This window comes from Rhinoderma darwinii, chromosome 10, assembly GCF_050947455.1.
Source record: "Rhinoderma darwinii isolate aRhiDar2 chromosome 10, aRhiDar2.hap1, whole genome shotgun sequence".
Lineage (NCBI taxonomy): Eukaryota > Metazoa > Chordata > Amphibia > Anura > Rhinodermatidae > Rhinoderma > Rhinoderma darwinii.
In genome coordinates, this window is record NC_134696.1 from 37,253,736 (window position 1) to 37,273,422 (window position 19,687).

Genomic DNA, 19,687 nt, shown 5'->3' on the forward strand with positions numbered 1-19,687 from the left:
TGGAACGGCTCATGATCAGAAGCACACCACATCCTCTGTAAAACATGGTGGAGGCAGTGTGATGGCATGGGCATGCATGGCTGCCAAAGGCGCTCGGTCACTAGTGTTTATTGATGATGTGACTGAAGACAGAAACAGCCAGATGAATTCTGAAGTGTTCAGGGATTTACTTTCTGCTCAGATTCAACCAAATGCAGCAAGGTTGATTGGACGTCGCTTCACAGTACAGATGGATAATGACCCAAAAGATACTGCGAATGCAACCCAGGAATTTTTTAAGGCAAAGAAGTAAAATATTCTGCAATGGCCAAGTCAATCACCAGATCTCAACCCGATCGACCATACATTTCACTTGCTTAATACAAAACTTAAAGAGAAACTTTCACCTACATATGCAGCTGAGTGCAGCATGTAATAAGCAGGGCTGAACAAACCCTGGGGCACTTTAAAAATTTCCTATCCTCTTCCGTTATTTAGATATCGGTGCCGTTATATTTGGCACCCGATATTTAAATAACCCCCTGAAATGTCAATGGGGCGTGTAATTGGCAAGGGGGCGTGTAACACCACTGTGACACTGTCCAATTTAGTTACGGACAGTGTGACAGCAAGAGCTGGAGAGAGGAGAGCACGTGTGCCCAGCTTAGAGCTGTGCGCGCGTGCTCTCACTCATTTTTCAGCTCATGGTTGACAAGACTGTGTGATCTCTCACGAGAGATCACACAGTCTTGTCATCCTTTTCTTCCGAGAGCTGAAGAGTGAGAGCATGCGCGAGCTCATGATGCTCGCATAGCTCTGAGCTGAGCCTGCACACGCACATGCTCTCCTCTCTTCAGCTCTTGCTGTGACACTGTCCGTAGCTGATTGGACAGTGTCACAGCGATGATACATGCCCCTTGCCAATTACACGCCCCATTGACAGTTCAGGAGGATATTTAAATATCGGTCACGAAATATAACGGCACTGATATCTAAATAATGGAGGAGGATAGGAAAAAAATGTAAAGTGCCCCAGGGTTTGTACAGCCCTGCCTATTACATGCTGCACTCAGCTGCACATGTATGGGCAGGTGAAAGGATCTCTTTAATGCATAAAGACCCACAAACAAGCAACAACTGAAGACAGCTGTAGTAAAGGCCGGCAAAGCATCACAAAGAAGGAAACCGAGCGTTTGGTGATGTCCATGGGTTCTAGACTTCAGGCAGTCATTGCCTGCAAAGGATTCTCTACAAAGTTTAAAAAAACAACATTTTATTCATGGTAATGTTAATTTGTCCAATTACTTTTGAGCCCACATCCTCTGTAAAACATGGTGGAGGCAGTGTGATGGCATGGGCATGCATGGCTGCCAAAGGCACTGGGACACAAGTTTTTGTTGATGATGTGACTGAAGACAGAAGCAGCCAAATGAATTCTGAAGTGTTCAGGGATATACTTTCTGCTCAGATTCAACCAAATACGGCAAGATTGATTGGATATCGCTTCACAGTACAGATGGACAATGACCCAAAACATAATGTGAAAGCAACCCAGGAGTTTTTTAAAGGCAAAGAAGAGGAATATTCTGCAATGGCCAAGTCAGTCACCAGATCTCAACCCGATCGAGCTGCATTTCACTTGCTTAACACAAAACTTAAGGCAGAAAGACCCACAAACCAGCAACACCTGAAGACAGCTGCAGTAAAGGCCAGGCAATGCATCACAAAGGAGGAAACCCAGCATTGGGCGATGTCCATGGGTTCCAGACTTCAGGCAGTCGTTGCCTGCAAAGCATTCTCTACAAAGTATTTAAAAAAACATTTTATTTATGGTAATGTAAATTTGTCCAATTACTTTTGAACCCCATAAATGAGGAGGCCGTGTAGACAAATGGTTACAATTCCTAAACGTTTCACAGGATATTTTTGTTCAACCCCTTGAATCAAACATGAAAGTCTACACTTCAATTGCATCTCAGTTGTTTAATTTCACATCCAATGTGGTGGCATGCAGAGCCCAAATCATGAAGATTATGTCACTGTTCTAATAATTCTGGACCTAACTGTAGTACATGGGGCAAGAGTGGTGGTAGTCGGGTGCGCCAATCCCTTTTATAAAATGTTGAAAGTTATGAAAATGATTAGGGGCACTCATAAAATCTTTGCACTGGGCCCACCATTGTGTTTAAACGGCCTTGACTGGGGCCTTTCTCAAGTTTGGCTTGAGTAAGTCCCCAGTAAGAGCGCTGAAATGTTGCGCTGTTAACATGCAAGGGTGAATAAAGCCATTTGATTTGAATGTATCTGGGAGTGCTGCGGTTTCTTGGAGTATATCAATAATGCAGGGAGGTATCAACTTTTTAAGATGACATCACTGTTTGGCGAGAAACACAGAGGCTTTTACAGGGATTGGATGTTTGCCCATTATCACACTACTTAGCGCAGTACTTTCTTGAAATACTTCTAATGTACATCTAATGAGTAATCGCACAAAAAAACACAGATAACGAACATTTGGTTGATTTACTTCACTCTCGATTTTTCACAATAACAAAAATGGATCTTACCTGAAGGCCCAGGGTACGCAATAGTGGAAGGTAAAAATAAAAGATGCTTCCATGTTACTTTCTTCTACAAACGGTCCCTCCCACAGACTCGCCATTTTACAACAATAGTGAAAGAGTACAATTTAAGGTGACACCTTCCCTTCTAGTCTATGTACAGTCCCTTTAAAGCAGAAACCAGATTTGGAGGGAAGAAAAATTAGGTGCTAGAAAGTTGGTGAATCTTAACAACTGGATGAAGTTCTGTAAGCATTTGCCTAAAAATAATTGCACATCCTAAAATAAAGTAACCTTAGCCATAACATGAGTAGGAGTAACTGGCACTTTTGTATGAAAAAAATAATAAACAAATGTCTGAAATATTTCATGGTGTGGGAAAAAATGTATTGCTGAAATCACAGAGGTGAGCTGCTAAAGAAACCATATTGTAACTGCAATGTACATTTTGAATACATATGAACTGTGATTTTAAATTTTTCATTTAATTTTACATTAACTCATTATTTAGACCAGAGCTGTAGCTTAAGACTCATAGGTCCTGGTGCAAAAGTTGGTGCAACCACCATTTACGACAAAACCAAAATCTCAATGTGGCTACATGACGTATAGTGCTGCTGTGAGCACTACAATTTGGCATCATTTGTATCTGAATCTCTGGGCACTCAGACTGAGAGCATGGTATTATCTTCCGGTTATGGAAAAGTGGCTACTTTACGGTGGGGTGCACATTCTTCTATAATTGTAAATAATTATTTCACTTAGGCCAACTCTCAAGGGAGTTACATCTAACTATTTCTCACAGAAACAGGAAACCAACCACGGATGGCTTAATGATAATGGATACGTAATATCTACTTTAATAATAGGCTAATCTCTCAGAGAACTCGAAAGCAAGAGTGGAAGAAAGACAAAGACTATGAAATACGTCTTGTGTTCTTGTGTTCAGGACATATATTTTTCTCCTTCATCCTGGAGAGAAGACTGCTAATCTAACGGTGAGTTCTTAAAAAAGTCAGAGATTTTATTATGTACTTTTACAATAATCCTAATTTAAGAGTTATTTCTTATGAATCTGGATTTCAGACACTTTTCTTCAATCAATGAAATAATGGTGCAAGGCTGGAATCAGAATATCATGTTCTGCCTGCTTCTTCTGATAACATGCTCAGGTGAGTGAATTATGGATGAATTAACCATAAACTCCCATTGCAGATTTTGACAATCTCATGATGCTAACGTCTGCTGATATGAGTTTCCATTTGTTATCTCATGTCAACTAAATATATAAATATATAAATATATTATTAAGTAGATTTCTCCAATAGATTAGACACTAAGAGAAAATTTTAGCTATCACCAATTACAGAATATGTATTTTAAAAAAGATTTACTATTCATTCAAGCAATCAGTATGACAGATATGTGAGAAGATAACTGGTGGTCAATGAGCTTGAATCTACACCCGTTCCAAAAATGAAGGGCAGATTTTCATAGAACAACCAAAATCCTTTGGAGTTGTTTGTAGCTTTCAATTACCCAAAATCAATGTCATATGGCAAAAATTATATTAGAGTTCTGGAGCTGCTTGGGAAAAAATCATAGCTAAAAAATTGCCCCCTCTGTTGTTACAATCTAAAATGCTTACATAGTCACTAACTTTCAACAAACTTTGCATAAATCAATAGCACAAGTTAATATAAGAAACTTTGTAATATATCTTTTGAGAGAAAAAAGCATCTTACTCCGTTTATCAGGCTCCTTCCCCTCCTCCTTCCTGACTTTTCAATCCCTCTAAATTTACTTCTAAATCCGTCTACTCAAAAGGAGATGGCTGCTGCAGCTTTCCAGTAAGGCTGGGTTCACACAACCTATTTTCAGGCGTAAACGAGGCGTATTATGCCTCGATTTACACCTGAAAATAGGGCTACAACACGTCGGCAAACATCTGCCCATTCATTTGAATGGGTTTGCCGACGTACTATGCAGATGACCTGTAATTTACGCGTGGTCGTTTGACATCTGTCAAACGACGACGCGTAAATTGACTGCCTCGGCAAAGAAGTGCAGGGCACTTCTTTGCAACGTAATTTGAGCCGTTCTTCATTGAAGTCAATGAAGAGCAGCTCACCTCAAGATTTACGAGCGTCACAGACGCCTCGCATTATGCGAGGAGGAGCTTTTACGTCTGAAACGAGGCAGCTGTTTTCTCCTGAAAACAGTCTGTCTTTTCAGACGTAAAAGCCTCTCATCGTGTGCACATACCCTAAGTGTTATATCTCATCCTGATTTCACAGCTACACTGATCATTACTGCTGTATAATGTCTCCATGTTGCTTCTTTTTCTATGTGTGTGCTACAAAGAGATTACGAAGCAGTATGTTATCTTTTCTACGTGTGCTGTAATGGCAGACATGATAGCAGTTAGGGTATGTTCACACGCAGACTCAAAAACTTCTCAAAATACGGAGCTGTTTTCAAGAGAAAACAGCTCCTGATTTTCAGAAGTTTCTTAAGCTACTCGCGATTTTCGCAGCGTTTTTTGGAGCTTTTTTCTATAGAGTCAATGAAAAACGGCTCCAAAAACGTCCCAAGAAGTGACCTGCACTTCTTTTTCACGGCCGTTTTTTTAGGCGCAAAAGAACGCCGCGAAAAACGCTCCGTCGGAACAGAACGCTGTTTTCCTGTTGAAATGGGCAGATGTTTGGAGGCGTTCTTCTTTAGATTTTTCGGCCGTTTTTTGGGAGCTTACTGCCCAAAAAATGGCTGAAAATAGGCCGTGTGAACATACCCTTAGGCTGCAACCGCTAGCTCAGGGAAAACTAAGAATTAGAGATAGAGCCTGCAGAGGGGAAAACTGCTAAAAAAGAAAAATGTAGGATACAAGTCATATAATGGTCAGAAATAGTGTTATTCCTCATGTACACACATATGACATCTTATTCTGAAAAGTCACCTGTAAGGTTATGTACGCTTTAGATCCTTTTACCTGTACTACATGTACTGTACTGCTTTCTATCTGTACTATACAGTTCGCTACCTGTGCTACATGTACTTTACTTCGAACTTCCAAAACTACATGTTCTGTACTGGTCTCTATCTGTACTAGATGGACTGTATTGCTCTCTACCTGTGCTACATTTACTGTACTGCTTTCTATCTGCACTACATGTACTGTACTGCGCTCTACCTGCAATACATGTACACATATGGGATGTTACTGTAGGGGTTGCTGAGGTTGCAATTGCACCTGGAGCCTGAGGGGACCCAAAAGGTCCTTCTACATCATCCAAGACCAGTACGATGAATGAAATGTAATAGTTGGTGGGACCCGTTACAGATTTTGCATTGGAGCCCAGAAGCTCAAAATTACTCCTGTGTCAGAAGAAACTCCTGTTCTCGACATAAAAAGTATATCAGCAGCTTCCAGCAGCTCTTTCTGACTTTTATATGTAGGGATTTGCTTTATATGTATTGGTTACCAGCTTATTTGTTTTTCTTTCTTACAATCTCTCTTACTCTGGGTTGACATTTGATTCTGGCTTTGGAACCAATTACTAGTTTACCATAGAGTTATAATCTTGTTACAATATTTTCACATAACAATGGTTGTCCTAGTGTACTAGTATGTTACTTGCTTGTGTGTTTCTGACAGGAGGCAGAGAAAAAAAGTTCTAAACATTCAAATTTTACCCAAGTACGTCTATTACACTCTCTGTTAGATGAATATGAAAAGGATCTAAGACCTGTAAAGAACTGGAAAAATGGTACCATGGTGTATATAGATATAACTGTATATGCTATTCTTTCAGTGGTAAGTACAGATGGCTGTCTCCCCATTGCAAACTTTCTTTTTGGAACTGTGTTTTTTCCCACTAAATAAGACAAAGCTGCTGGGTAGGGTATCTTCTCATTCACAAAGGTCTCACATGGTACATTTGAATAATGTAAAGAAATAATTATAAATACTAATAAATACAGTTATGTATAATATAAGGCCTTTTATTTCTTGCCCGAAACAGGTGCACAACCCATTAGTTGTTACTGTTGGAACACTGTTTTAAATGTATATATACACTCCTCAACATTGAAATTGCAACAATCAGAGGCGCTCCCCTCAGTGGCTCGTCAACTCTTTGTTTCATTAATGGGCCAACCTAGAGCTGGCCAAGTGGTTGTTGAAAGGATCCATAGAGCCCTTTTCCCTAAGCTGAAAAGCTCCGACCTGCCTAGGGACATCATTGATGACCTGTTGAGCTTTGTGGAAATTCTACAAAAGGCGAGAAAGAAGGGGGAAATTCTGTTTGAGGAGACAAAATTGCAACTGTTCCAGGATGTCGCGACTTCTACTCTTGCAAAAAGGAGGATCCTCAAGCCATTAACGGACTCACTCCGCAACAGACACATTCCTTTTAGATGGCTATTCCCATTTGGCCTGTCCGTCACTAAAGATGGCCACATAGTTTCGGTCAGACATCCGTACGACCTCACTGCACTCTGGACCAATCTGGACATTCCGCCGATTGATATCCCATCTTGGCTTCCGATCACCTGTGATGCCCTGCTGCCTGACTTGCCTTCATCGTCCCAGTGGACAATCCAAGAGGCTGGCAGATCTTCCATGAACAAGAAGCCCTGATCGGACTCAACACCCACTTGATCTTTTTTTTTTACTCCTTATTTTGTTGAGCTGCTGATCCTGATCATTGTCGGAGCGTAGGGGCTTGACGGTAGGAAACCACACTCAGACTCCTGCAGCATTTGCAGATTATCTAGTGGTCCTGATCACTAACCCATTCATAGCAGTCCCTGCGATCCTTCAATTGTTTGATCAATTTGGAAAAGCCTCTAATTTCAAAGTTAATTTAAGCAAATTAGAGATTTTGAATGTCTCAGCTCCGCCATCGGTCATTAGGGAACTTGGGCCGATTACCCCCTTTGTGTGGCCCTGTAAAGCTATAATAGTGCTAGGAATACAGATTCCAGCTGACCCTAACCTTTTACACTCTTTGAATTACACTCCCTTGATATCTAGTATTAATTCACAAATAACAAACATGAGACTTCCTTTCGCAAATATATATTATAATCTTATAATCTTCCCAAAATTCTTTACATTATGAAAACCGTACATATTGAGCTCCCAACGTCCTTTTTCACTAATATCCGCAGTCTTTTTAGTTCCTTCTTATGGAACGGAAGACGGCTCAGGATAGCTTACAAACTTTTGACACAGAAAAAGAGACATGGTGGATTTGCTATACCTGACATATACACATACTATACTACTAATCATATATCAAGGTGGTTGGATTTCATTTCGCCTCCACCTCACCCCATACATATTGATATTGAAAAGGTCCTTTTGTGGAACGCTGAGATAACCCCCCGGAACTCTGATGCTCCTAGTGCAATCACTAGAGGCGCTATCAAAATGAATCAAACCATGACCAAGACGTTGAGTTTAGGAGGGGATCCCTCCCCTTTGATGCCAGTTGGAATCATTCGCACATGGAGAGCTAAAAAACTGGTGGAAGCTACATCACCCTAGTCCAGACTCCCTAAGTGACGTTTACTCCCAAGGAGAGGAATCAAAAGTATCTGACCTACTACCTGATGGAGAGACTTTAGAACTAACATTTCTCCACAAGCTGTTCTTCAAACAAATGATTAGGTGGTTTAAAAATAGCGTGTCCTTTCCACTCGGAGACCTGACCTGGATAGAAAAACTTCTACAAACCTCTAAACCTAGAGGTAAAACTATGTCCCATATTTATTCCTCACTATTGACACAATCATCTATCCCTAAGCCCCGTTACGTGAGAGAGTGGGAAAATTAACTTCATAAGCAGTTAATGGAGTCAGAAGTTAAATCTATCTTATCCAACTCCCATGGCTTTTCCCAATGTGTCAGGATTCAGGAAAGTTCGTTCAAATTGTTAACCCATTGGTATATGACACTTGCATATTTACACAAGATAGGGCTGTGTGGCTCTGACCTATGTTGGAGATGCTTCGCTAAACCAGGCACACTCTTACACATCTGGATGACTAGTCCGAAAATACAACCATTCCGGGACGAGGTTTAAAGGGAGATAGACAAGATTTGCGGGACAAACTTGTCTCTTAACCCCAACCTAATCCTTCTATGGGACACTAAACACTGTCTAGTTACCTGACTGATACAAGCATCAAAATTACTCATCCCATTACACTGAAGGGACATGGAACCCTCCTCAACACAACAATGGAGAGAAAAAAATCGCTTTGAAGAACTTGCAGGTTGGGAACTGGGTAATAAACAGAGATTTCTGAATATCTGGGACAAGTGAGCTACATATAACAAGGAGCGGGCCAAGGCGGCTCTGACTACCACTCCTGGTGACTAGTCTGTTAAGTTTGCCCTCCAGATCCTTCCCCAAACCCTAAATTATTTGGGATGTACTTCCCCTGTCCAAACCTCCTTGATTGACAATTTCTATGCATTTGAAATGAGTAGGACTCATTGGATTGCACCCCATCTTACACCATTTTGCTGCTAATTGAGTTTATAACACTTCACCAAAATGGTCTCGACTTCTATTTGTTATTTGTATTTGTTTTTTGCATAAATAGAGGTAATTTGACCATTTATTTCTTTGAATCTTTTTTTTTTGTATTTTTTCCTTTTATTACTGTCTTCCATATGCCCATGTAATATGAGAATTGACCATTGCATGTAATGGATATCATATGTACTTCTGCGACCCTGTGTTGTCTGCCTTAGATGCTATGTTGAAGATATTTTATTTTGAATATTGTTCCTTTTCTGTCTTAATTTTCTATAATTTGGAAAAATCAATAAAACTTAAATTGAAAAAAAAAAAGTTCAGGCAGGGTCAGAAACAAAAAATTCAAAAGCATGGAGTAATATGGGGGGACCCTTTCATACCCTGGAAAGCTGGGTTGAATTTGGCACATGATGACCTTGTAAAACGAGAAGGTTTAGCATGTGCACCCTAGAGGCATCAAAGACAGACCCATAAGAGGAGCGCCAGCAGTGTGAGTTCTGTGAGCAGAGTAGAGTGGAGGGACGCTGTGCTGGCCAGGACCCTGAAGACGCCATGGAATGGAGAATAAACGGCATCGGGAGAGCGCGGCCAGCAGACCATTAAAATTAGTATCATCGGTTAAATCTGATTAGTTAAAAACAGATCTGTATATATCTGGCATAGCCTGTATTAATGAAAACCTTAGCGCAAATGTGAACAGAAGTTTTGTTTTCTTCTCTTTTTGGATGCAATTTTCTTTTATTCCTTTACAGGAAGAGAAGGATCAGCTGCTGTCAATGTACTGCTTGTATAATCGGGTAAGAGAACCATGATATGATTAAAAATGGTAGTTGGACTTCAAAACTTACTTCACTCTAAATACATTATATGGGTATTCCAGCCGCTAATATCATAGGTGATACAGGTTAGAACTGTAGGGAGTCAACGTCCATAGTGTACAAGTACAACCACAGCTTTTTGGTAATGAGCATAACTAATAGGATTCCCTATTTCTGTTAATAATAATACTACCTTGAATTTCTAACCTTTAAAGAAGACACGCATAAGACATTGAAAGAATAAAGATCAATTAACGCACACATTTTTTATTGTAATGTAAAATGTAACACTTCATTAAAAAAAATTATAATTATTTGTGCTGCAGAACATGTTGCTTATCTGAACATAGTTTGGCAGGTATCAGGTGCAGGACTTTCACATGGTTGGTTCCTCCAATAGCAGCCATGGGTGTCACGTTCCTGTGGAACAAAACATCACAACTGTCTACGACTATTTGAGTACTCGGCCATGTGACACATGGCACATTCACACATCGTCATAGAAGTAAAGGAAGTGTCCAGGGGCAATGTAGACTGGGGGTGTAACAACTTCGCCTGTTTATGCTCCAGAAGCCAGGCACAGAGGCAGGAGGGAACGTGGCCTGAGAGATGTGGCACATTCACCTGTTTTAACTCTATATTGAGCAGAGACACAGGAGGGAGCTTGGCTTGAGAGACAATCAGTTAGATCTGTGCTCTACTTCATTCTTGCTGAGGCAGTTATTTTGATCATCCTGGTTAGGCCTCATGCACACGACCGTGCCCGTAATCACGGCCCGTTATTGCGGGTACGGCCGGCCGTCAACACCCGCGTGACGCATGGGAGCACGGACCGTAAAATCAGTAGGGCATGCTCCATATTTTCCAGCACGGTTCTATGGCACGGACACGTATCCGTAGCGCTACGAAAAAGGTGTCCGCGGCCAATAGAACCGGGCGGGTCCGTAATTGCGGACCGTATTGCGGTCCGCAATTATGGAGTTTTTTTACGGTCGTGTGCATTGGGCCTTAGTATGTGCATGCAGTGAGTGTTTTAGTGTTTTTTGACCGACTCATTTACCCGACTACTCTTTGATTTCTCCCTAGTATTTGCTATTGTGTGTGACATCGGACTGTTTCCTGACTACTCTCCTCCCTTTCATTACTGTTCCTTTTGTCTTTTATTTTTAGGCTGTGGATACTGGTTACTGTTTCTGTTTTTTGCATATTCTTTGGTTTTTACGTACTTCTTATTACCTGGTATCGACCCTTTGCTTGTTTGGTTTACACTTGACTGTTTGCGCCATCTGTCAGCGGCTACTCTGCAGATCCAACCTTGGGATTCAATGCAGCAAAGACTAGATCCATGTACAGAGGTTAAAGGTCCCTTAGACTCTGTTAAACAGAGTAGCCCGCTCCAATACTGACTGTGGAAGCACTTATTTTAGACAGGCAGTATTGTAATACAGCTGCGTTACCGGGGGTGGGTGGTAGGAATGTTTTAGAAGGCAAGATTATTGCAGTCTGTTATTGTTTTTTTTTAGTTTTTTTTATTCCCAACAGCTCTTGCAACTTTTAAATAATCAGACAACCTCCAGTAAGGGATTACTATGCAAAGATTTTAAAAATTTAAGTGACAGAATATCCGATACCATAATGATCCTGTTCTCTGTATTTGCACTAATCATGTTAGAATGATCTAATCAGAGCCGGCGTTAGGGGGCAAACTGGGCAATTGCCCAGGGCCCGCATCCTCTTAGGGCCCCTTGCCCGTGGCTGCTATGGGGCTCGCACTTCCCGGCCCATAATGCCCCCTCATGCCTGGTGGTGTCGCGGGGTCCCGGTGCTAGCGACAGCCACATTCACTTGTATGTGCATCCTCAGGACGCAGATACAAATGAATATTATAGGCTGCAAGCCACATTAGGCCTGCAGTCTATAAGGTGCTGGGAAGAATCCCTGCGCAGGCCGGCGTGCTGACATCACTGCAACACGCCGGTCTGCACATGCGTCCCGCCCTGAGGCTTTGTATCGCTCCATCCGTCGCAGGAACTGTGTATTGTAAGTATAAATTATTTTGATGATATACAGGAGGAAGCGCTTTGTGACACTATGTACAAGGGGGAAGAGTGCTGTGTGACACTATATAAAAGGAGGGGGAGCGTTTTGTGACACTATATACAAGGCAGGAGCGCTGCGTGACTCTATATACAAGGGGGGTGCTTTGTGACCCTATATACAAAGGGGGGAGAGCTTTGAGACACTATATACAAGGAGGAGCGCTATGTGACACTATATACAAGGGGGGGGAGTGCTGTGTGACACTATATACAAGAGGGAGAGGAGCACTGTGTGGCACTATATACAAGGGGGAGGAGCGCTGCTTGAAACTATATACAAGGGGGTGCGCTGTGTGACACTATATACAAGGAGTGAGGAGCGCTGTGTGACACTATATACAAGGGGGGAGCACTGCATGACACTATATACAACTGGGGAGTGCTGTGTGACACCATATACAAGAGGGGGAGGAGTGCTTTGTGACACTATACAAGGGGGGAGGACAGATGTGTGACACTATATACAAGGGAGAGGAGCGCTGTGTGACACTATACAAGGGGGGAGGAGAGCTGTGTGACACTATATACAAGGGGGAGGAGCTCTGTGGGACACTATACAAGGGTCGAGGAGCTCTGTGTGACACTATATACAAGGGGGGTTGTGTGGTGCTATATACAAGGGGGGTTGTGTGGCACTATATACAATGGAGGCTGTGTGGCATTATATACAAGGCGGGGCTGTGTGGTACTATTCAAGGGGCCAAGGAGCGCTGTGTGATGCTATATACAAGGGGGAGCGCTGTGTGACACTATATACAAGGGTGGATCGCTGTGGGACATTATATACAAGGGGACAGGAGCACTGTGTGACAATATACAAGGGGGGAGAAGTGCTGTGTGACACCATATACAAGGGGGGAGGAGTTCTTTGTGAGACTATATACAAAGGGCAGCTTGTGTGGTGCTATATACAAGGGGTCTGTGTGGCACTATATACACGGGGGGCTGTGTGGCACTATATACAAGGGGGGGCTTTGTGGACACTGTATACAAGGGAGGGGGGCTGTGTGGCAATATACAGGGGGGATTGCTGTGTGGCACTATATACAAGGGGGGCTCTGTAGCACTATATACAAGGGGGTTCTATGTGGCACTATATACAAGACAGGGGGCTGTGTGGCAATTAACAGGGGGGATTGCTGTGTAGCACTATAAGCAAAGGGCGGGGAGGAGGGTGTTGTGTGGCACTATATACAAGGGTGGCTGTGTGACACTATATACCAGGGGGGCTGTGTGGCACTTTATACAAGGGGGGCTTTGTAGCACTATATATATATATATATATATATATATATATATATATATATACACACGCACATACACAAGGGAGTGGGGCTGTGTAGCACTATATACAAGGGAGTGGGGCTGGGTGGCACTTTATACAAGGGAGGGGGTTGCGTGGCACTATATACAGGGGGGAGGAGCACTGTGTGGCACTATATAAAAGGGGGAGGAGTGCTGTGTGACACTAAACACAAGGGGGGAAGTGCTGTGTGACACTATATACAAAGGGGGAGTGCTGTGCGACACTATATAGTAGGAAGAGCGCTGTGTGACACTATATACAAGGGGGGGGATTGCTGTGTGACACTATATAAAAGGGGGGTGGAGCGCTGTGTGACACTATACAACGGGGGAGGAGCGCTGTGTGACACTATACACAAGGGGAGGAGTGCTGCGTGAGACTATATACAAAAGGCGGCTTGTGTGGTGCTATATACAAGGGGGGCTGTGTGGCACTATATACAAGGGGGGGCTGTGTGGCACTATATACAAGGGGGGATTTGTGGCACTGTATACAAGGGAGGGGGGCTGTGTGACAATATACAGGGGGGATTGCTGTGTGGCACTATATACAAGGGGGGCTCTGTAGCACTATATACGAGGGGGTTCTATGTGGCACCATATACACGAGAGGGGGCTGTGTGGCAATATACAGGGGGGATTGCTGTATAGCACTCTATGCAAAGTGGGGGGTTGTGTGGCACTATATACAAGGGGGGCTGTGTGGCACTTTATACAAGGGGGGCTTTGTGGAACCATATATATATATATATATATATACACACACACAAGGGAGGGGGGCGTGTGGCACTATATATACAAGGGAGTGGGGCTGTGTGGCACTATATACAAGGGAGGGGGGCTGTGAGGCATTTTATACAAGGGAGGGGGGTTCTGTGGCACTATATACAGGGGGGGGAGCGCTGTGTGATACTATATAAAAGGGGGAAGAGTGCTGTGTGACACTATATACAAGGGGGGAGGAGAGCTGTGTGACACTATATACAAGGGGGAAGTGCTGTGTGACACTATATACAAAGGGGGTAGCGCTGTGCTACACTCTTTACAATGGGGAGAGCTGTGTGACACTATATACAAGGTGGGGATGAGCGCTCTGTGAACCTATACAAGGGGGGAGCGATGTGTGACACTATATGCAACGGGGAGCGCTATGTTACACTATATACAAAGGGGGGGCTGTGTTGCACTATATACAAGGGGAGCTGTGTGGCTCTATATACAAGGGGGGGCTGTGTGGCACTATATACAAGGGAGGGGGCTGTGTGGCAATATACAGGGGGTATTGCTGTGTAGCACTATATACAAAGGGGGGGTTGTGTGGCACTATATACAAGCGGGGGTTGTGTGGCACTATATACAAGGGGGGCTGTGTGGCACTATATATATGCAAAGTTGTGGGGCCGTGTGGCACTATAATTAAGGGAGGGGGCTGTGTGGCATTATAAATATACAAGGGAGGAGGGCTGTGTGGCACTATATACAAGGGGGCTGTGTGGCACTTTTTACAAGGGGGGTCCTGTGTGACACTATATATATATATATATATATATATATATATATATATATATATACTACCGTTCAAAAGTTTGGGGTCACCCAGACAATTTTGTGTTTTCCATGAAAACTCACACTTATATTTATCAAATGAGTTGCAAAATGACTAGAAAATATAGTCAAGACATTGACAAGGTTAGAAATAATGATTTTTATTTGAAATAATAATTTTCTTCTTCAAACTTTGCTTTCGTCAAAGACAGCAATTACAGCATTGCAGACCTTTGGCATTCTAGCTGTTAATTTGCTGAGGTAATCCGAAGAAATTTCACCCCATGCTTCCAGAAGCCCCTCCCACAAGTTGGATTGGCTTGATGGTCACTTCTTGCGTACCTTACGGTCAAGCTGCTCCCACAACAGCTCTATGGGGTTGAGATCCGGTGACTGCGCTGGCCACTCCATTACAGATAGAATACCAGCTGCCTGCTTCTTCCCTAAATAGTTCTTGCATAATTTGGAGGTGTGCTTTGGGTCATTGTCCTGTTGTAGGATGAAATTGGCTCCAATCAAGCGCTGTCCACAGGGTATGGCATGGCGTTGCAAAATGGAGTGATAGCCTTCCTTATTCAAAATCCCTTTTACCTTGTACAAATCTTCCACTTTACCAGCCCCAAAGCAACCCCAGACCATCACATTACCTCCACCATGCTTGACAGATGGCGTCAGGCACTGTTCCAGCATCTTTTCAGTTGTTCTGCGTCTCACAAATGTACTTCTGTGTGATCCAAACACCTCAAACTTCGATTCGTCTGTCCATAACACTTCTTTCCAATCTTCCTCTGTCCAATGTCTGTGTGCTTTTGCCCATATTAATCTTTTCCTTTTATTAGCCAGTCTCAGATATGGCTTTTTCTTTGCCACTCTGCCCTGAAGGCCAGCATCCCGGAGTTGCCTCTTCACTGTAGACGTTGACACTGGCGTTTTGCGAGTACTATTTAATGAAGCTGCCAGTTGAGGACCTGTGAGGCGTCTATTTCTCAAACTAGAGACTCTAATGTACTTGTCTTGTTGCTCAGTTGTGCAGCGGGGCCTCCCACTTCTCTTTCTACTCTGGTTAGAGCCTGTTTGTGCTGTCCTCTGAAGGGAGTAGTACACACCGTTGTAGGAAATCTTCAGTTTCTTGGCAATTTCTCGCATGGAATAACCTTAATTTCTAACAACAAGAATAGACTGTCGAGTTTCACATGAAAGCTCTCTTTTTCTAGCTATTTGGAGAGTTTAATCGAACCCACAAATGTAATGCTCCAGATTCTCAACTAGCTCAATGGAAGGTCAGTTTTATAGCTCCTCTAAACAGCAAAACTGTTTACAGCGGTGCTAACATAATTGCACAAGGGTTTTCAAGTGTTTTCTAATCATCCATTAGCCTTCTAACACAGTTAGCAAACACAATGTACCATTAGAACACTGGAGTGATGGTTGCTGGAAATGGGCCTCTATACACCTATGTAGATATTGCATTAAAAACCAGACGTTTGCAGCTAGAATAGTCATTTACCACATTAACAATGTATAGAGTGTATTTCAGATTAATTTAATGTTATCTTCATTGAAAAAAACTGTGCTTTTCTTTCAAAAATAAGGACATTTCTAAGTGACCCTAAACTTTTGAACGGTAGTGTATATATACAATGGAGTGGGGCTGTGTGGCACTATATACAAGGGAGGGAAGCTGTGTGGCATTATATATACAGTGAAGGAAATAAGTATTTGATCCCTTGCTGATTTTGTAAGTTTGCCCACTGTCAAAGACATGAACAGTCTAGAATTTTTAGGCTAGGTTAATTCTACCAGTGAGAGATAGATTATATTTTAAAAAAAACAGAAAATCACATTGTCAAAATTATATATATTTTTTTTGCATTGTGCACAGAGAAATAAGTATTTGATCCCCTACCAACCATGAAGAGTTCAGCCTCCTCCAGACCAGTAACACGCTCCAAATCAACTTGGTGCCTGCATTAAAGACAGCTGTCTTAAATGGTCACCTGTATAAAAGACTCCTGTCCACAGACTCAATTAATCAGTCTGACTCTAACCTCTACAACATGGGCAAGACCAAAGAGCTTTCTAAGGGTGTCAGGGACAAGATCATAGACCTGCACAAGGCTGGAATGGGCTACAAAACCATAAGTAAGACGCTGGGTGAGAAGGAGACAACTGTTGGTGCAATAGTAAGAAAATGGAAGACATACAAAATGACTGTCAATCGACATCGATCTGGGGCTTCATGCAAAATCTCACCTCGTGGGGTATCCTTGATCCTGAGGAAGGTGAGAGCTCAGCCGAAAACTACACGGGGGAAACTTGTTAATGATCTCAAGGCAGCTGGGACCACAGTCACCAAGAAAACCATTGGTAACACATTACGCCGTAATGGATTAAAATCCTGCAGTGCCCGCAAGGTCCCCCTGCTCAAGAATGCACATGTACAGGCCCGTCTGAAGTTTGCAAATGAACATCTGGATGATTCTGAGAGTGATTGGGAGAAGGTGCTGTGAGACTAAAATTGAGCTCTTTGGCATTAACTCAACTCGCCGTGTTTGGAGGAAGAGAAATGCTGCCTATGACCCAAAGAACACCGTCCCCACTGTCAAGCATGGAGGTGGAAACATTATGTTTTGGGGGTGTTTCTCTGCTAAGGGCACAGGACTACTTCACCGCATCAATGGGAGAATGGATGGAGCCATGTACCGTCAAAACCTGAGTGACAACCTCCTTCCCTCCACCAGGACATTAAAAAGGGCTCGTGGCTGGGTCTTCCAGCACGACAATGACCCGAAACATACAGCCAAGGCAACAAAGGAGTGGCTCAAAAAGAAGCACATTAAGGTCATGGAGTGGCCTAGCCAGTCTCCAGACCTTAATCCCATCGAAAACTTATGGAGGGAGCTGAAGATCCGAGTTGCCAAGCGACAGCCTCGAAATCTTAATGATTTACAGATGATCTGCAAAGAGGAGTGGGCCAAAATTTCATCTAACATGTGTGCAAACCTCATCATCAACTACAAAAAACGTCTGACTGCTGTGCTTGCCAACAAGGGTTTTGCCACCAAGTATTAAGTCTTGTTTGCCAAACGGATCAAATACTTATTTCTCTGTGCACAATGCAAATAAATATATATAATTTTGACAATGAGATTTTCTGTTTTTTTTCTATATAATCTATGTCTCACTGGTAAAATTAACCTAGCCTAAAAATTCTAGACTGTTCATGTCTTTGACAGTGGGCAAACTTACAAAATCAGCAAGGGATCAAATACTTATTTCCTTCACTGTATATATATATATATATATATATATATATATATATATACACACAAGGGAGGGGGGCTGAGTGGCACTATATACAAGGGAGTGGGGCCCTGTGGCATTATATATATATATATATATATATATATATATATATATATATTAGGTTGGGGGGAGCTGTGTGGCACTATATACAAGGGGGGGCTCTGTGTGACATTATATATATATATACATACACAAGGGAGGGGGGCTGTGTGGCACTATATACAAGGGAGTGGGGCTGTGTGGCACTATATACAAGAGGCTGTGTGGCACTATCTACTAAGGAGGGGGTGTGTGGCACTATATATAAGGGGGGAGAACTGTGGCGCTAACTACAGGGGGCTGAGTGTGGCGTTATCTACAGGAGGCACAAAGAGGGCATTATTTCTGTGGGGGCACAAAGGGCGCACGGTTACTGATGGGGCACTTTTATTGTGTCGAGTACTGAGGTATCTTTATTACCATCTGGGGCACTGTGGATTACAATTTTGTTTAGGGGATAGGGTATAGGTGGGGAGGATGCTTGAAAAGCGAGAAACCAAGATGTCTGCGTGTAAAATTCTGCAGAGAAGGGACATGGCTGGAATAAGTTGTCACAGTGGTCTGGGCCGGATACAGAAAAAAGGGAAAGTGAACGACTCTAAAAGAAAACATCACCTGTGAGTCACTAGATATAAATGTGGTGTAATCACTTACATCGTCTTCAGAGCTCCTGTGTATAACTGGCACCTACCACTATATGGTCACTACTTGGTGGTAATATTGGTCTTTGTATAGTGGTTTTTATTCAGTAACAGTATGGGGCTATTATTCCGTCACTATGTGGTTATGGTGTGGCAGTATTATTCAGTAAGGGTATGTTCACACGGCTTATTTTCGGACGTTTTTCGGGCCGTAAACGGCTGACAAATGGCCAAAAAATCGGAAGCAGAACGCCTCCAATCATCTGCCCATTGATTGCAATTCTGTTCAGAAGGGTCGTATTTTGTCGCGGCCGTTTTAAAAAACGGCCGCGTAAAAAAAACGGCCACGAAAAAGAAGTGCAGTTCACTTCTTGGAACGTTTTTGGAGCTGTTTTTCATTGAACACTATGAAAAACGCCTCAAATAACGCCTGAAAAGAAGCCTCAAAAGAAGCTCCAAATTAAAAGAAGCTTAATTCTCAGCTTCAAAAATGCCTGTAAATCAGAGGCTGTTTTCTCTGAAAACAGCTCCGTATTTTCAGACGTTTATGAGTTTGCATGTGAACATACCCTAAGGGTATGTGCACACGGTAGCAGGCTTTTACGTCTGAAAAGACAGACCATTTTCAGGAGAAAACAGCTGCCTCGTTTCAGCCGTAATTGCTCCTCCTCGCATTATGCGAGGCGTCTCTGACAGCCGTAAATTTTGAGCTGTGCTTCATTGAGTTCAATGAAGAACAGCTCAAATTACGTCTGAAAGAAGTGTCCTGCACTTCTTTTGACGAGGCTGTATTTTTACGCGTCGTCGTTTGACAGCTGTCAAACGACAACGCGTAAATGACAG

At 42.7% G+C, this 19,687-nt stretch overlaps 1 protein-coding gene across 1 annotated transcript in view; it reads left to right on the forward strand.

Annotated features, from left to right (window-relative positions):
• Positions 1-19,687, forward strand: part of LOC142662591 (5-hydroxytryptamine receptor 3A-like) — a 46,318-nt gene that overhangs the window by 6,337 nt on the left and 20,294 nt on the right. The window contains exons 2-3 of the mRNA XM_075840803.1: positions 6,196-6,354; positions 9,844-9,888. Coding sequence (XP_075696918.1) covers positions 6,196-6,354; positions 9,844-9,888 — 204 coding nt within the window. The remainder of the gene's footprint in view (positions 1-6,195; positions 6,355-9,843; positions 9,889-19,687) is intronic.